Consider the following 17,923-nt stretch of genomic DNA (forward strand, 5'->3'; position numbering starts at 1 on the left):
TTTAGATAAGTTCTGATCAGGACATTATACAGTGGGACTACCATGTCCTATTTCCTGTAAGTGTTCCATTTCTTAATGCAGCCTCAAATTACATTAGCCTGTTTGTTCCATCTGCCTTTCCTCCCAGAGAGCAGTCTCTTCAGTGGATTAATGATCAATGAATACCAAAATGTTGAATGGCTTTCATTATTATTGTTGTTGTTGTTGTTGTTTAATTTTTATTCCGGTCCTATCCTGTGGTTTTAGTGTAGAACCCCCATCCCCTACCACTAGCAATCAAATTGGCCAAAAGAACAGTTGCCTGGAATACAGTAAACCCTCAGTAAATATTTGTTGGGTTAGAGATTGTTTTGTCAGTATCATTGCTCATATTTCACAAATTAAGATTTCTCTTGAAAGGAGGATGTGTAAGAATAATCTTTCACTGAAAACCATATTGCACTTTGGAAAATTCTTGTGGGCTTTTTTCATCTTTGGCCTTGGGTGATCCTATTTAGTTTGGCAGGTGTTTGCTGACCTGTTGTCATTATGAACATCTTCCTTTGACATTTGTCCATCATTAATTCATTGAAGGCAAATTAAAATTTTGGCTCCTTGGCATGAAAAAAAGAAAAGCTTCACCAGTCAGATTCTATTTTATTGAAATAGGTCGAATTAGTCAAATTTTTATTGCATCTGCTATGTTCAAACCACTATGCATCTGTCGACCTGAGTTTTCATGTTTTATAACATGTTCTTCATTTCCTGTTCTAAAATCACAGAGACTTTACCACTATACAACGTGTCCCAAAAGTCTGATTGAAGTCTTAAAAACTGCACACAGACTTTTGGATCAACCTGTATACAGTGGAGCTTGTATACTGGATTAGTGCAAATGACAATAAACTAGATTCAGCTTTCACTTATTGTGTTTCCTGGATGAGATTAATTGAAGGTGTTTTGTAAATAAAGAGCCTTTATTATTCAGGTAAAATTTGGTAAATTTCTGAATTTTACCTTGGCTTAGCAAAAACGGAAAATCAAATATCCACTATAGTCACTATGCCTTGCTGAATTATTTTAAAGCAGAAAATGTATAACAGTATCTCTCATCTTCTCTGGTTTCCTTTAAATTTAAATATCTATTAAAATCCTACTTTCTAAAGAAAAACAAGATCAAGCCCTCTTAATTCCAGTATTTCCCTTCTGTTATTTGTTTCCTATTTATCCTATATATAGCTTGCTTTGTATATATTTGTTGGCATGTTGTCTCCACCCTTAGATTATGAGCCTTGAAGGCTCATAATTTGAGGTTTTTTGGTCTGTTTTGTGTTTTTTTTTTAACTTCTTTGTATCCTCAGCACTTAGCATAGTGCCTGGTACATAGTAGGTGCTTAATAAATGTTCATTGTTTGATTGATTCTTTGGAAGTCTCCTTTCCAAATTCAATTAACCCGTATAAGAAAATCTTTTAGATTCTGCATGACATTGCATGTAAGAACTTAAACATTTTAAGATGTTAAAATACATTGGAGTGTGAACAAGATAATTCTATATCTTACCAAAAGTATATAGTATTGATCATTGGACCCAATGTAATAACTTATTATATGTTTTGGCCCTTAAATGAAACATCACAGCTATAGAAACTCAAGTTTTACTTTAACTATAAAATACTCAATTAGAAATAGTTATAAGCTAAGTAGTTAACTATTTTTTTTTACTATCAATTGATGCTTTTCTCAAGGTAAATATATTGAAGTGACTGTTAAGAGATTCAGCTGATATGAAGGGTGATTGATTTTAAAGGTCTAAGTGGTCATAGAACATAAAATGTTATCTAACATAGACTTGTAAACCACTCCACAAATTTGTAGGGGTGTAGCTTGTATTTAATGACTAATAACCCTTAGACTTTTTTCTGGTTATAAAAAGCTTTGAAGCTCCCTCCATGCCTCCTGCTGCCACCACCCCATTCCTGGTAGTCTGTCTTTCCCAAATAAGGAGCTACATTCAGCTTTGTGTTTTGGTTAACATTTCTTTTGGCACCAACAGAATGGATGATATGTTAAATATGTGTGTTGAATTCAAGAGTCCATATGTTTTTACTTTTTTCTTTAATGTCATGGCAAGGATTCTATGCATTGTTCCTCTTAATGTTTAGATTTCTTAGTTTGTTCTTCCAATCTTCAGAGAGAAATGAAGATGACTGCAGCAGTACCAAAATATACAGTCCTCAACAAATTTCTGCGTTTCATTTTTCACCATTAATTTTAATTCCCAGGAAAAGGGCTCTTTTTATGGGCAAGATGAAAAACTGCCCCATTACAGTGCTATACTGGACTTGGTAGCCACTGTAATACCTGTTTTCCAGTCACTGAGCCACTATCCCCAAAGGGAGTAGATTAAAATTAGACAGGGACCAAGCTGTAATTCTTTTAGTGATAAACCTTAAATCTGGCCCTTTGTGGAAAGTTGAGATGATCTTACTTTCAGTGTTTATTGGTTCCAAGGCAGAAAAACAGTAGGGTTAGGCAGTGGGATTTAAGTGACTTGCCCAAGGTCACAGAGCTATGCAGTGTCTGAGACCAGATTTGAACCTAGGACCTCCCAAAGGCTTTCGCCAGCACGCGTCATGGACTCTGTTGGAGAGCAATCTTCCAGACTAGGCGATTGTTGGTTTTGTTGGGACCGTCCTTGGCGGAGTTTGTTTTGTATATAATCGGGGAAAATAAAATATTATTCAAAAACATTAAAAATTATACATGTGAAATCATATGAAACAATTACACATTAGCCATATTTCTTTAAAAAAGCAAGAGAGGGGCAGCTGGGTAGCTCAGTGGAGTGAGAGTCAGGCCTAGAGACAGAAGGTCCTAGGTTCAAATCTTTCCTCAGACACTTCCCAGCTGTGTGACCCTGGGTAAGTCACTTGACCCCCATTGCCTACCCTTACCACTCTTCCACCTATGAGACAATACACAGAAGTACAAGGGTTAAAAAAAAAAAAAGCAAGAGAAATTAAGAAAGGGAGAAAATTTTACTTCAGTTTGCTTCAGAGACTTCAATACTTTCTAAGAAGGTCCATTTATGGCCTCAGAAATAATGATGATAATAATTTGCATTTATGTGACACCTTTAGATTACAAAACATGTTGCTCTCAGCAACTCCATAAGCAAAGAGCTACAGTGAATGTAGGCATTTTACAAATGAGGAAACTGAGGCTTTACTTTCTAAAAGAGGCTTTCCTTTAGTCACAAAGTGTCAGAATCAGGATTTCAGTGGAAGTTCATATTCCTGGTTCTCCTCAGACTATTCCCCTTCCCAGAACTATTAGTGCCTTCTCCTCAAAGTCACTTAGTATTCATTTTGTTTCTAATTACATTGTACATTTTGCCTCCTTCAGTGAACTATATAGGTCTCTAACAGTAGGAACTGTTTCATGCTTATCTTTATCCCCAAGTTACATGCTTAATAAATGTTTTTTAATTAATTGAAGTCTCATGATTATGGGTCTACTAGTTTTTTCATAACACATTTACAAACATAGTTTTGCAATTGTCTTATACAGGAAGTTACTTTTTTCACCCCGCAAGTTTAGGTTTTCCCTTTGATCCATTATTAAAATTTGGTAAATAAGAAAGATGTGATTTCATTTTACAATTAATTTGAGGTCAAGTCTGCAGAGATTTGCTTGAGAATAAAAGTCCTTAGGTTTTTAGATTCATTTCTCTCCTTTGTTCTGGAATATCAAACCATTATATACTTAAGAGAACAAGTCCCCGGGATTTGCTGGAACCAGTTCAGTGAGCCGACTGTTAAATTTTATTTTCACTATGAAAGCCTTAAGAAATGAGCCTTGCCACTCAGGGCTTGACTTCATGTTTTATTGATTTTTCTAGATTTAAGAAAGTAATAATAATTCATATTATATTTTATAAAAGTATGTGCATACATTTTATTCCTCTCCTCATTTACCATCACATCCCTGGGTTTATCCCACTGAAAACTTTAAGCCTTACATAAAAATTGGTTCACTGTCAAAAATTTACTTGCATACTGAGAACATTAATAGCATGGTATAAATAATAATAATTTTGTCTACAGTAGGACCAAAAATAACTGAGAAACCAGTGAATGAATTTGCAACAATTGAATTTTATGAAAGAAGCTGAGAATTGTTTATATTTTAATTTATTGTCATTTCCTAGAATTAATTTGTTCATTGAAATCTTTTGATATTTTTCAAAATGAAATTATTAGTCTTCCTTGCTAGTATTATGGCACAAAATGATTTGGTTTTAATTCAGGGCATTTTTTTTTTGTTTTATTAATTTTTATTCCTGTTGGAAGAATATGGCATACAAAGAGATATGCTAATTCCCTGCCTGACCTCCCACCCTCATCTTCTTTGGGAAGAAAGACATAACAATACATCTGTGAAAAAATCCATCTGTAAATTATTCCAATTGTTCTAGAAGTTAATTTGGAATTAGGCCGGAAAAGTTACTAACTTCTTCATTATTCATGTAATGACCATATCATTGTGCCATAAGGGGCCTAAAATGGAAAATTCAGTGAAACATGGTAGGACTTGAACTAATAAAGAAATTAAGTAAAGCCAGGGACAATGTACCCAAACCACTGCAATCACGTAAACAAAACGTTATGCATTCCTAGGCCAACACAGAGCCACCACATTGCTGCTATGTGGCAGCCCCTGTATCCAACTCCTCTCCCATCCACTCCCAAGGTCATTTCAATCATTTGCCTTATCGTACTGTTCAGAGGAACCCCCCTTCCTGGCCCCTCTTCCCTTAGGTGTGTTCTCTTCTCCTTTCTCTCTCTACCATTCCCACGTCCCTCTCTCTCTTTCCTTGCTCTTTTCTTCTTATTCTTTATTTCGTCACTCTTGTAGCTATGTTCATTGATTCCCCAACTTTCACCTCTGTTCAATCCGAGTTTCTTCCCTGTTCCAGCTCTGCCTTTTCACCATCATCAAACAGCAGCTACCCAAGACTCCAGAAGGTGATGGGTGGCAGGAGAGCTTCAAGCTCCTATGTGTATGATCACAGAAAAAATTTATTTATAGGATTGCTTTTAAAATCATTTTAACTCATTGTTTAGAAAATTGAACTGGAATGCATTTAGATTACTTAGTTAAAAAGCTATATGGAGATGCTTCTGGAGATTTAATTTATATAAGAGATGAATTCCTGTGGCCTTTTGTTTAATAATACCTTGAAAAATGACTATTCATAGAAAAACTCCTAAAATAGGCTATGAGTAAAATCTTCTGTTTCTATTCCTCAAAAGCAATTTCTTGGGGCATGCCCACTGTAGCCAAAAAAGTACAAATTACTACATTAAATCTGCATGTTTGGCAGTTATAGCATTAACTCCAGCATAGTTTTCCTGAGTTTCCCCTTGTTTTGGTATGCTTTCTGATATGTGCCCCAGCAGATCAAGGCATACTTTTACTATGCACTTTTATGTGCACATTATGAAAATTTGAGCATTAAGCTAAATAGGCTGAGCTACAGACACCAAAAACAAGGAAAACTTTCAGTTTTCTTAGAAGTTTAATAGATCCCAGTTTAAATTCAACTGGCATGGATCTCCAGAATTTAAAATGGCCAAACATCTGGACCATTCTTCCTGACAACTTTTGTAATGACCCTGACTTTTCAGTGTAGATAAATTAATGATTCATCCTGCTTTACTTTGGCTGCTGCCTCTCCCCTACTAGTCATTGGGGAAAAAAAGCAGAAGGGATATAAAGCCTCAAAGACTAACCCACCTTGAGCTCCAAATACGGGGCTCATGTTTTTCTGTGACTTTGAACTCTATTTTTCCTGAGTTTATCAGCAGACAGCTGCAGCTGACCAGATCTGTTTACATAAAGGAGTGAAGAAGCAGTTCTGGAGCATAGTTTCCTCTTCCTTTTGCATTGTTCAGGAATTGTGGCTCAAAGCTTTAATGTTGACGTTGATTTCAGTATATACCTCTTCTAGTATAAAGGTTTTGTTTTTATTTCTGATTTGATGTGAGAAAGTACAGTACTGACTGAATGAAAGTTATAGCTTTATTTCTACCTCTGTTTACAAGAAATGCTTTTTGAGGATTAAGCAAACCAGACTGCTTTGGACAAACAGATTTCTTACCTCACTCCATTTCAAGACTGGCTGGTTGCAAGTCCTCATTCTTTTGTGAGCCCTTTAGCAGCCCATAAATCCAAGCTCATGTCCAAAGGCAATGGACAACTCAGCATACTATATTAGACTTTTGAGTTATGGCTTTATAAATGAGCTTTCATGAGGAGAGAAATCATCGCTTTTAAAAAGGGGCTGTGGAATCTGACCATGTATTTTGACCACAACACTATTAATTCTGATTTCTCTCATTTCTTAGAAAGGAGCAGTGTTACCTCAGTGACATTTAACTAGAATTCTTTTGTAAAACAATTACTGTTACGTGTCCAAATGGCCAGAGGCTTGGGTACAAGTTACACTAACACTCTTCACTATGACGTAGCCAATGGAGAGCAGGGCATATTATTATTAGTGCCAAAGGAACGTGAAGATTTGAGTATTTCTAAAGCTTTTGTTCCTTTTCCTTTTAGGAAAGGAATATGGTGATGACAAGATTAAATCACTGGAGACTTTTTTAAATGGGGGGTGGGTGCCATGTGAGAATCTATCTTTTCACTGATGAATGATGTAGCACTTTCCAACTGGTTGCCTAGATTCTAGTTGAGGAAAGAGACATCCATTACAGATTTTGACAGAGTTCTATCAAGTCCTGTCCTATAGGAAAGTCAGATGTTTGGACAAATCCATATCTTGGCCAACTACCAGACCATTTATTCAGTCCCTTCCAGCATAGTAATCAGTGAGATGCTTGGTAACCATATGAGCTAGCTTAATTCCTGCCCCTGTTGTAAAACAAGTAGGATAGATATTGGACACCACCTGTAGAATCTTATTGGCATTGTCAAGGATCCCAGGGAGACATGAATATTATATTGCATTTTGTCTGTAAATCCCCTCTCTCACATTATAAACCAGCTAGCCAGTATGTTAACTTGTTTCTTAACTATTCATAGATAGAGAACTATTATGTTACAGTAAATTCTGGTTGATCTCACTTGATTGGAGAAAGGAATATTCTAGTTTAGAAGAAAATGACACCTATCTAGAGGAGTTTTTTTCTTTTCAAAAAATTTCAATACAATAACAACAAAAAACACACCCTAGTGTTTATGAACCAAATTCTCCAGAAAACGTTCTATGACCATAACGATGCCTTTAGGGTCATATGATGTCTCACAGTGCTCATTAATAGGGAATATTCTGTTTAACAGAATTCCAGATGTTCAGGGCAGCATAGTATAATTTAAAAAGCACTGAGCTGGAAATGAGAAACCTGTATTTCATCCCCGACTCTTTTCATTACCTAGCTATGTGATTTTGGTGAAGCCATTTTGCTTTTCTGGGTCTCAGATTACTTATGAATAAGATGATGGATTAGACCAGATGATTTCTTACCTTCGATTGTTTTTTTAAAAATTCAATTTTTTATTCAAATTGAAAAACAATTTAGAATTATGCAATGAAGAGGCTAAAAACCCATACCCTTTTACCCAGAGACTCCAGTACTGGGCATATACTGCAAGGGGGTCCATGACCCCAAACCCCCCCCCAAAAGACCTCATAAATACCCAAAACACTAGAAACAAAATAGGTGCCCACTGATTGGGTAATGGAAGCACAAGGTCACAGGTTCAGAGATTCAGAGCTAGAAGAGATTTTAGAGGCCACTGAGTACAACATTTTCATTTTACAGATGAGGAAACTGAGTCACACAGATAGTAAGTGTCTGAGGCCAGATTTCAACTCAAGATGAGTCTTCCTGACTCCAGGGCCCTTACTATATCCACTGTGCTATCTAGCTGCCCTTTCAAATATATATATAGTTGGAAATGGGAGGAAGATTGTAATAGGTAACTAATATCTTGGCATTATTATTACTAAAATAGTTTTGGCCTCCTGAACTTGTCTGAAGCACTCCCATGGGTCCATTGAAACACTTTAGATGGACTTTCCCCCTCCTTTTTAAAAAGAGATTGCAGAGACAGAGAGGAAGGAGGGATACATTGAAAAATGTAGGTATTATAAAAACAAGGTATCGATAAAATTAAATTTTTTTAATGCAACATATCGGGGGCAAGCTAGGTAGCTCAGTGGATTAAGATTCAGATCAGACACTTCCTAGACATGGGACCCTGGGCAAGTCACTTAACTCTCATTGCCTAGCCCTTACCACTCTTCTGCCTTAGAAACTACACAGTATCAATTCTAAGATAAAAGTTAAGGGTCTTTTAAAAAATGCAATATGTGAGATTAGGAAGTCAAAATAGTATTTTTAAAATAAAGGCTAGCACCTCCTCCCTTGCCAAAAAAAAAAAAAAAAGCAAACAAACAAAAAACTAGATCCTTAATTAGTTCTTGTCATTACAATATTCCTTGAGGTGTTGGGGGGCATCCAAAATGCTCTCCAGCTTGTTAACAAGTCTCCAGTAGGCATGTAGCCCTCTGGAGTTCTTTTAGGCTGGTAGTGCCCACCATATGTGTTCTCCCCCTTCCTCGTACCCTTCTATTCCCCCCCAAAACACACTTCAAAGCCTCAAAGGCTTTGACCTTCAAGGCTGACCTTCAGCTGACTACTTTTATTAAGAGCAGGTTTGCCTGGTGGTATTCATCCAAATAACCCATTCCCTTCTTAACTGTAATACGCTAAAACTTCCCTTTTGAGCTAATTGCGGGTTTTTTTTGCTGTTTGATTCTTGCTCTGCTGTATGCTTACATAATAAGAATATCATTCTTCTATTTCCTGTTTTTATTCCTGTAGCAAATTGAACAACTTATAACCAACCCCCCCCCAAAAAAAAAGACTGTTGAAAGAAATATTTGTCTTTGGCTATATGGATTTATTCTAAAATTTATTAAATCATGGCCTTTATTAGGGAGTATTAACTTTCAGACCACTAGGGAAACTTTAAAAAATACCAAATAGTTCCTGAGAGTCCAAAAAGGATCAGCTTTGTAGGGCCTCCACAGGAGAGTGATTTCTTTTCATCCTTTTCACCATTGACCCATATGTGTAATAGTAACACATCACAGATTATACACGACCCTTTTCAAGTTAATAAGTCTCATTATGGCTAATTCATCAATTCTTTTATCACGTAATTATTGAATATTCCCCAGCTGACACTTTTTAAATTCTCCATGGCCTGCCTGTTTTCTTTGGAAAGGTTGGTATTTCAAAGGAGGAAATAATATGAAAGTGATTGCATGGAGCATTCAAGCATAAACAGTTTTCTTCATACAAGAATTTGTCACTTTCTCCTACTCTCATTGAGCTATTTGTCACTCTCTTCATTTGCCCTGGGTAGCCATCATCCTCCCTCCTCTGATTCTACATCCTGCTTCCTTCCTCCAGCTGGCCTGAAGCTTTCTCTGCTGACCCTAGCATTGTTTCTTTTCCAGTTAGGGTCTCAACGTCTAAAATTAAATATAGCAAGTCAGTGAATGTTTTTAAGGTTTTCATTCCATTATCAGATGCTACATCTGGTTCTTCTGTAAACCCTTTCCCTGCTTTGATAGGAAAGGAAAAATATGAAAGAAAATAATTGAGGAAAGAGTGATTTTCAGTGCCCAGCCAGGCTTGAGGATTTTTGCATTGTGAATGACTGTGGGCCGAGGCCAAGTCCCTGACCTCGAGGTGCTCGTGGGCCGGCCTTGAATGCCTCTTTGGATATCAGGAATAAGAGGTCGTCCATCATCAGGGCATGCTCTTAACACAGAGAAGACCGTACTCCGTGCAGGAGAGAAGCTATAGCGTGCTTTGGGAACTCAGAAGAGGGATGCAGTAGGTCCCTGATCTTACGTTGGTAGTTTTTATAGCAAACTTGAACCTGGGACTTTGGGAGAAACGGAAGCCATCGCAGGAGAGAAATTCATTATGAGCAAGTTTTATGACTTCTGACTCAGCAATATCTAAGTGGATTGTGTAGTCATATCAGAAATATACTCAGTTCTTCCCATAGTGGTTTCAGATTATACACTTTTGCAAAATTGTTGGAGTCTCTCAGCAAAGTTCTCCTATATCTGTCTTAAACATTAATGATAGTGGGCTCTACGTGGCTCAGTGGATTGAAAGCCAGGTGGGAGATCCTGGGTTCAAATATGGCTTCAGACACTTCCTAACTGTGTGACCCTGAGCAGGTCATTGCTTAGCCCTTACTACTCTTCTGCCTTGGAATCAATACTTAGTACTGATTCTAAGATGGAAGGTAAGGGTTGGTTTTGTTTTTTTTTTGTTGCTTTTTAAGCTTTATACTATGCTATAATGCAAGTAATCTTATATTGAAAATGAGTGGCATATTAATAAATGTTAAAAGAAAAAAAAGGAAAAGGAAAATGAGTGGCACTCGAATATCATAGTACTCGCTTTCCTGAAATTTCACTATACGGTTGTGTTCTTTTGCATATGCAATTTGCATTCATCTAATTTATCATTGTAATTAATAAAGTCATGTTGTCTTCCTGCCTTGTGCTCAGGCTGTCCTTGATCCCTAGGATTCAACTTTACCTCTGTCTCTGGCAATTCCAACTTCCCTCATAGCTCAACTCAGTTGCCACCTCCAAATGAGACCTTCATTGCTGCCAGTGACTTCTATACAAAATTACCTTTTAGAAAATTTGATTTTATTTATTTGTTATTTATTTTTTTTAATATTTTTCCATGATTCCATGATTCATGTTCTCTCCTCTCTACCCTCCCAAAGCTGACGGTATACATGTATTATTTTAGATAATCTTATATGTACTTTGTATTTAATATATTATTTTAGATAATCTTATATGTACTTTGTATTTACTTCAAGGTCTATGTCTTGTGTCCCCCACAGCAGAAATCCCTGAAACTGTTTTTTAATTTTGTTTAATTATATTTTAAATTATGCAAGTATAATTTATCATGTGAATATAATCAGCAATCATGTACAAATATAATTAATGTATAATTATAAATCTTTTGTAATATTATATATTTTACTTTATACATTTAAAACTCTTCTGAGTAAGGGTACATAGGCTTAACTAGAGTACCAAAGAGAACACAAAAAAGATAAACATTTAACTCCTTGAGACCATTTTAATCTTTGTATCCCAATGACTGATATATATTGGGTGCTTACTGAATGCTTGTTGTTTAATCAAAAGCTTTTCCTTTATACGTATACTATCACTATCCAGTTTCCTTTTGGTATTTTTTGAACCACAATGGAAAAAGTCAAAGATTTTTTTAAGGTATATTTTATTATCCATAAAAGAAAAGAGCAATGCTTGCTATTTAATGGAAAAAAAAAAAGTCAAGATTGATAGAGATCTAGGGACATCCTCTACCCATATTTGGTCTGCTCCCGAGAGAACTGCAATAGTTGTTCATTGTCTTGGAACTTTGGAAATTTTCAGATTGGCTTGCTACCCATTGGAGATGAACAACAACATTGATTTTCAGTAGCTACTTTGATAGTCATGTTCTTAGAAAATAATGGACTTTTCTTAATTGATTTCTCACAGTCACAGAAGCTGGTTTTGGAGCCGATATCGGCATGGAGAAATTCTTCAACATCAAGTGTAGAGCTTCTGGCTTGGTTCCTAATGTAGTGGTTCTGGTTGCAACAGTGCGGGCATTGAAGATGCATGGAGGTGGCCCAAGCGTAAGTTCATGCTGTGTCTTCACATAAAATTTAGTTTTAAAAATTCATGACACAAATACTTTTAGTACTGAATACATATATGGCTTTTCATACAGAGCTGCTAATTCACATCAGTACATTTCCTTGTCCTGAATTTTTTCTTTTGCATCCATTGATGACTATACGCTGTGCTTAAAGGGTGAAGGATTCTAAATTATATCGTCAGAGTTTTTCTATATTTGAATTTATTTATTTTAATTTTTTTTTCAAAAATTAGCTCAGTTCATAACTACATAGTAAATAATGGAGTGACTAATTGTCCTTATTCTAAAAAAATACTGAAGAATTACAGTGCATAAAGTAATGTTGAAGGTCTTTCATAATTTGGCTGTGTGAGCTTCTCATTCATTAATGCATCATCTTTCATCAAATATCTAAAAATCATGTTGTTATGTTGCTATTAATTATGCCCTAGTATTGAGTTCTTTTAGTAATACATTTATTTCAAGAACTCAGTCTTTTAAAAGGAAATGCCCTGTGCCCATTAATTTTTTTTTGTTGAAATATGTTTTTCAGTTTTCAAGAATTTTCAGATTAAGTAACAACTTGAAATTTGCCAAAAAAGAAATCTGTTCTGTAAAGCTTCTAGTTTATTAACAGATTCCCTACCTATGTAGATCAGTCCTCTGTTCCACTGGCATTTTCATCTCTGATTTCTTTGATAGCATATGGCACCCTGAAGAGCTGAATGAATAGATTTGAAAATCAAGATCTGCTGAGGGTAACAAACATGATATATGTTACACCACATTGTGACCTGAAGTTTTTATGCTTCCTTTGTTCTGGAGGCTATATTTTACTGCTACCTAAGATTGCAGCAGCTTTGAGACTTCTAGAGGATGCTATTGGCTCATATTCAGCCTGTACCTCATAAGAATCCATAGATATTTTTCCCCATCACAAAAGACAAGATGCTGTGGATATAGTGTGTGCAGCAAGATGGCACAGTAAATAGAGTGCTGGGCCTGGAATCAGGAAGACCTGAGTTCAAATCTGACCTCAGACACTTACTCACCACGTGGACCTATTTCAGCCTGTTTGTGTCAGTTTCCTCATCTCTAAAATGAGCTAGAAAAGGAAATGGTAAACTACCAGAATCTCTGTCAAGAAAACCCCATAGGGGGTCAGAAAGAATAAGAAACAACCAAGCAACATCATGGATATAGAATTGAAATGTTGGCAAATTGAATTTAACATTTTATGGCATTATCCTTAATTTGCCTTTCTCCTCATTTTAGGTGACTGCCGGTGTCCCTCTTAAGAAAGAATATACAGAAGAGGTAAGAGTAGCTGCATAAAAACCTGCCGTATGGTATTGCTTTAATCATTTTATTCATCAACTATTGAAAATGGTGGCTTATGATTGGGGAACAGGCTGCAATTATGGAGTCCACAAATGGCCATTTTGAAACAAAGAGTTCTCAGTCTCCAAGATAGTATGAAATAAACAAGCCCTTCACTCCCACCCCCCAAAAAATCAAATTTTAGGAATCCAGTCAAATTTGAGGAAACTCAAATTTATAAATATATTTGATAGACAAAATTACTTTATAGTAAGTGCTTTACTTTGGCAATCTCTATTTTTCCTATGTTGTTCATGCACTGTCTATGTAGACATCTCAGTAATAGCCTCTGAATTACATTCAAACTTAAAAAATTTTGAGGGTCTAGGAAGAAAATAACATAGTTTTATATTTTAAATAAAAAGGGCCAGATTAACTCAGGAAAAAGAGTAGTAGTAGGATCTTCATATTCAGGATTACTCATAGACTTTCTCTGGTGAAAATTGGCTACCTAGCAGGTAAGGTGCTTGGTAGAATTATGTATTTTTAGGTGGGTGCCCTGTACAGATTGGGGAATGAAGGAGGCCTGGCAGAGCCATTGTTATATTGTGTTGAGTACAACAAACACAAATAGGAAGTCTTTTTTTTAGGGATATCAAATTGTATTTCTGAATTTGAAAGAAATAATATATTTTATGGTTCTCTTTTTATGAATAGATTTTCCCTTAGGCTGTTAGTACTGGGTTTTTCCTTAAGGGGGAGCAAGGAATACGATGGGGGGGGGGGGACTAGTGCTGAACCACACAATTACTTATGCCTTGTGTCAACCAGCCCACAGACATATTTGGCATGTTGTTCCTGGTGTGGCAGCCAATGAGACGAAATGCCATTGTGAATCCCAGAAAGTAGCAGCTTGACTTACACACATAAATGCAGTTGATGAAATTTTTTGCAAACAGCTGCTTCTTTTGAGGAAAAGGTGTTGCATAGTGTTCTCATAAAGTATATCTAAAAGGAAGGGAAAAAAGGCAAAGATAAATTGTAAATAAAACCACCTCCAAAGCAATCCTGCTGTTCTTGGTTTTCTTGGCTTCGTGTGACTCAATGAGAAATGATATATTGGGCCAAATGGTTTTTCTTACAGAACCTTCAGCTGGTAGCTGATGGATGCTGTAACCTTCAGAAGCAAATTCAGATTGCTCAACTTTTTGGAGTTCCAGTTGTGGTTGCTCTAAATGTCTTCAAGTAAGTCAGACTTCATGTTTTAAACAAGGCCGAATCATTAATTAGGTTCCCCTTTGAATTGTTTTTATTTGAGTGCAGACAGCACTTCTCTATTCTTTGGGGACCTTATACTACAGAGGTGAAAGAGAGAGAATACCACCAAATATGGATCTTTGGGGGTTGTTATTGTCTTTTTCCTGAAGTAACAAAGATGTCACACTTCAAATTTTCAGTTAGGGAGAGAACCAGATGAATAGCTTAAAAAAACAATCCTGAGTTTTTGTTTATTTTTTTTTCTTTTTACATTTCACACTTTTTTTTCACAAAGCCTTATAGACCCCCCAAAAAAGAATCATCTTAGTTTCTCTTCTTTCTTTACCTTTGCTTTTAAAAAAAAAAAGAACAACCAATCATCATATTTGGAGTAATATAGTACTTCTCAAACATTTTGGTCTCAGGATCCCTTTGCACTCTTAAAATTATTTAACAGTGTTGAAAATATGAAAATTATTGAAAAATTTGAAAACTAAGCTTTTGTTTATGTGGACTATAGCTACTAATATTTACTGTATTGGAAATTAAAATAGCTTAGTATTATTATGAAAATAATTTTTACCTTATGGATGCCAAAAAGGATCTCAAGGACCCCTGTGACCATTGAGAACCAGTAATTTAGAATTTTGCTGATAAAAATTTGAGCCTAGAACACTGAACCATTTTTGAGAATGTTTAAAAATCTGAAGTCTGTTTAAAAATCTGAAATTTGGTTAAACATAGTATATATCCTTCTGGTGTTTTAAAAACAACTCCCTAAATAAACACAGAGTCAAAATTATCAGTAATTTCCATCACCAACAGGAGTGACACACGTGCTGAGATTGACTTGGTCTGTGACCTCGCAAAGCAGTCTGGAGCCTTCGACGCCGTTCCTTGCTATCACTGGTCTATTGGTGGTAGGGGGTCAATAGACTTGGCTCGGGCTGTGAAGGAAGCCGCAAACCAAAGAAGTCACTTCAGATTCCTCTATGATGTGCAAGTAAGAAAGCAAAGGGGTGGATGGGGTGGGGGAGTGATAAGTAAGTGACTATTTCCCAAAATTTTGTATCTGCTGCGACTAATGAGCTTTTCGTACTTTATGTGGGCCTTATAAAATCATCAATATTTCCACTAGAAGAATTTTCCTTCTTTGGAATTTTCTAGAGCTGTGTCTAGTCCATTTTTAAAAAAATTTTTATTGATTCTTTTTGGTTTTCTTTCATAGACTTTTTTAGAAAGACTGACCCACCCTACCACAAGTGACAGTTCCTTGTTAGCTAAGAAAAATAGTATAGCAAAACCAGCCAACACAGCAACTTCACCAAAAAACATGTATATCATTCCACACTCCCTCTCACCTCCCTACCAGAATGAGAGAGGTACATTTCTTCATCTCTTCTCCTGTACCATATTTATCATTCATCAGTTTGACTTCCTTTTAGTGAATGAATGAATGAATGAATGAATGAATGAATGGATTGAATAAATGTGCCTTGTCAAGAAGGATGATCTTTTCTATTTGTAACCCTAGAGTTTTGCCCATAGTAAGCATTTAATAAATGTTTTTTCATGAATAAATGAAAAGAGCCTTTATTATGTGCCATATACAGAAAGCAAGTCCCTGCTCTCAAGGATCTTATAAATTAGGAAGACAGCACCTGTAAGAGTATTTAGTATTTCCCAAGGGGGTATTTTAAGCTGGGAAGTCACAGAAAGGATGAGTGGAGTCACAGAGCAATTGACTGAGATGACCAAAGGCAAGGAGGTGAGGAGTGTTTAGAGAAGAAGATTCCCAGATGGCATGGCATGAAGAGGGCCAGATATAGTATCAGTGTGGTGTGTCTAGACAGGTCTACTTTATTTATATATATTGTAGTTGTGGCTATTGTTCTCCTGGTTTTGCCTATTTGGTTCTTCAATACATTTATATAGGTCTAACCATTTTTTCCTGCATCCCTCACTTTCATCATTTCCTTGCTTTTTCAGCTATTTACTAATCAGTGGGTCCCCACTTCATTTCCAATTTTGATTTGGTTTTGGATTTTTTGCTGTCACAAAGGACTGCTCAGAGTATTTTTGTATATGTGGAACCTGTCTATCTATCTTTTAATTCTATTACATATATTCCCAGCAGTGGGATGATGACTCAAAGGCTATATACGAATAATGACATTTCTGGAATAATTCCAGATTGTTTTCTAGGATAATTAGACTAATTCACCACTCTGCAGTAGTATATCCTTGTGCCTCTTTCCCCACAGTCCCTCCAATTTTGACCATTAACATCTTATGTCATGTTTATAAATTAGTTGGGTGTGATTTAATCAATTTTTAGAAATTCTTTAAATAATGGTTCTGTCAGGCTAGCTGAGCCTAGATAAATAATTTCAAGACTTGTGTTTTAGCAGAAATCTCATCTTGGCCCTCCTGATACTTCTACTTCACACAAGAATTTTCCTGCTTCCATTTTTGTAACAAATCTTAGACTATTGCAAGAAGATTCAGGGGTTAGAGTGCCAGTTTTAGATCATGAAAGACCTAAATTCAAAATATGCCTTAGACACCAGCTATATAACTCTGGATAAGTCTCTTAATCTCTCTCTACCTCAGTTTCTTCTGAAGAATGGGGCCAATAATGCCTCCTACCCCCCCCAGGGTTGTTTCTAGATCCAAATGAGATGATTTATATAAAGCATTTCATAAACCTTCATGTACCCTCTGATTGCTAGCTATATTATTACCTACCTCAAAAGGCAAGACTGGCTTTGTAAATTAGAAAATTGTACATAAACCCAAGGTATTTTATTATAATTATGCTATTTTAGTCATATGTTATATGTCTGACACTGGCTCTTTACAGATTTTGGCCAGGCCAACAGTGCCATGTGCTCAAACCACACACAGCTTCTTCCCACTCTGTTTTGACTAATTATACATTTTTTCACACACTACCTACGCACTCCCAGGGACAATGGCACTCTAAAATATGGTCTGGCTCATCTCAAGAAAATTATTGCAGGTGAAAAGAAGGTTAAATAGAAAGAGGGGAGGTGGATTGATGGTCCCAACAAATATACTAACCCTGAGATGAACCCTTTTTCATTTTCTACTGATATTTTAATGAAGAAGGTGTTTAGTTTTTCTTTCAGCCTGTTTTTTCTGAAGAATATGCAGTGAGAAAACAGCTTCTTGAGGAAAAAAAAGGAAGAAATTTATAACAACATGGTCACCATAGTTGAACTAGGTAGAAATAATGCCTAGGATTTTTTTTTAGGGCAAAACACTATTTACTTTTAAAAATAAACTTTTCTATGATGGAAACTAAAATTGCCTTAGGTAATTATTTATTGTTAATTTTTATCACTGAAACCTGTGATATAGCTCTACATAAGCTACATATTCTGCAATGGAAATTTCTTTTTAACAAAACTATTTCCCTACCACAGGGCAGTGGCTCACTTATTTCCACAAACATCCAGCCTGTCAAAAATTTTAGTACAAAAAATGTCAACAATTGCTTGGAATTTATTTTAATAAGATTTTTACCTTTGTTCCATTATACAAGAGGAAACT

The 17,923-nt window shown here is 35.9% G+C and overlaps 1 protein-coding gene across 1 annotated transcript in view; it reads left to right on the forward strand.

The window, feature by feature from the left end:
- The window catches only part of MTHFD1L (methylenetetrahydrofolate dehydrogenase (NADP+ dependent) 1 like), a 200,983-nt gene that overhangs the window by 110,508 nt on the left and 72,552 nt on the right, over positions 1-17,923 (forward strand). The window contains exons 19-22 of the mRNA XM_044671679.1: positions 11,629-11,768; positions 13,046-13,087; positions 14,235-14,335; positions 15,173-15,350. Of these exons, the coding sequence (XP_044527614.1) occupies positions 11,629-11,768; positions 13,046-13,087; positions 14,235-14,335; positions 15,173-15,350 (461 nt within the window). The remainder of the gene's footprint in view (positions 1-11,628; positions 11,769-13,045; positions 13,088-14,234; positions 14,336-15,172; positions 15,351-17,923) is intronic.

Source organism: Gracilinanus agilis, chromosome 4 (genome assembly GCF_016433145.1).
Source record: "Gracilinanus agilis isolate LMUSP501 chromosome 4, AgileGrace, whole genome shotgun sequence".
In the NCBI taxonomy this organism is placed as follows: domain Eukaryota; kingdom Metazoa; phylum Chordata; class Mammalia; order Didelphimorphia; family Didelphidae; genus Gracilinanus; species Gracilinanus agilis.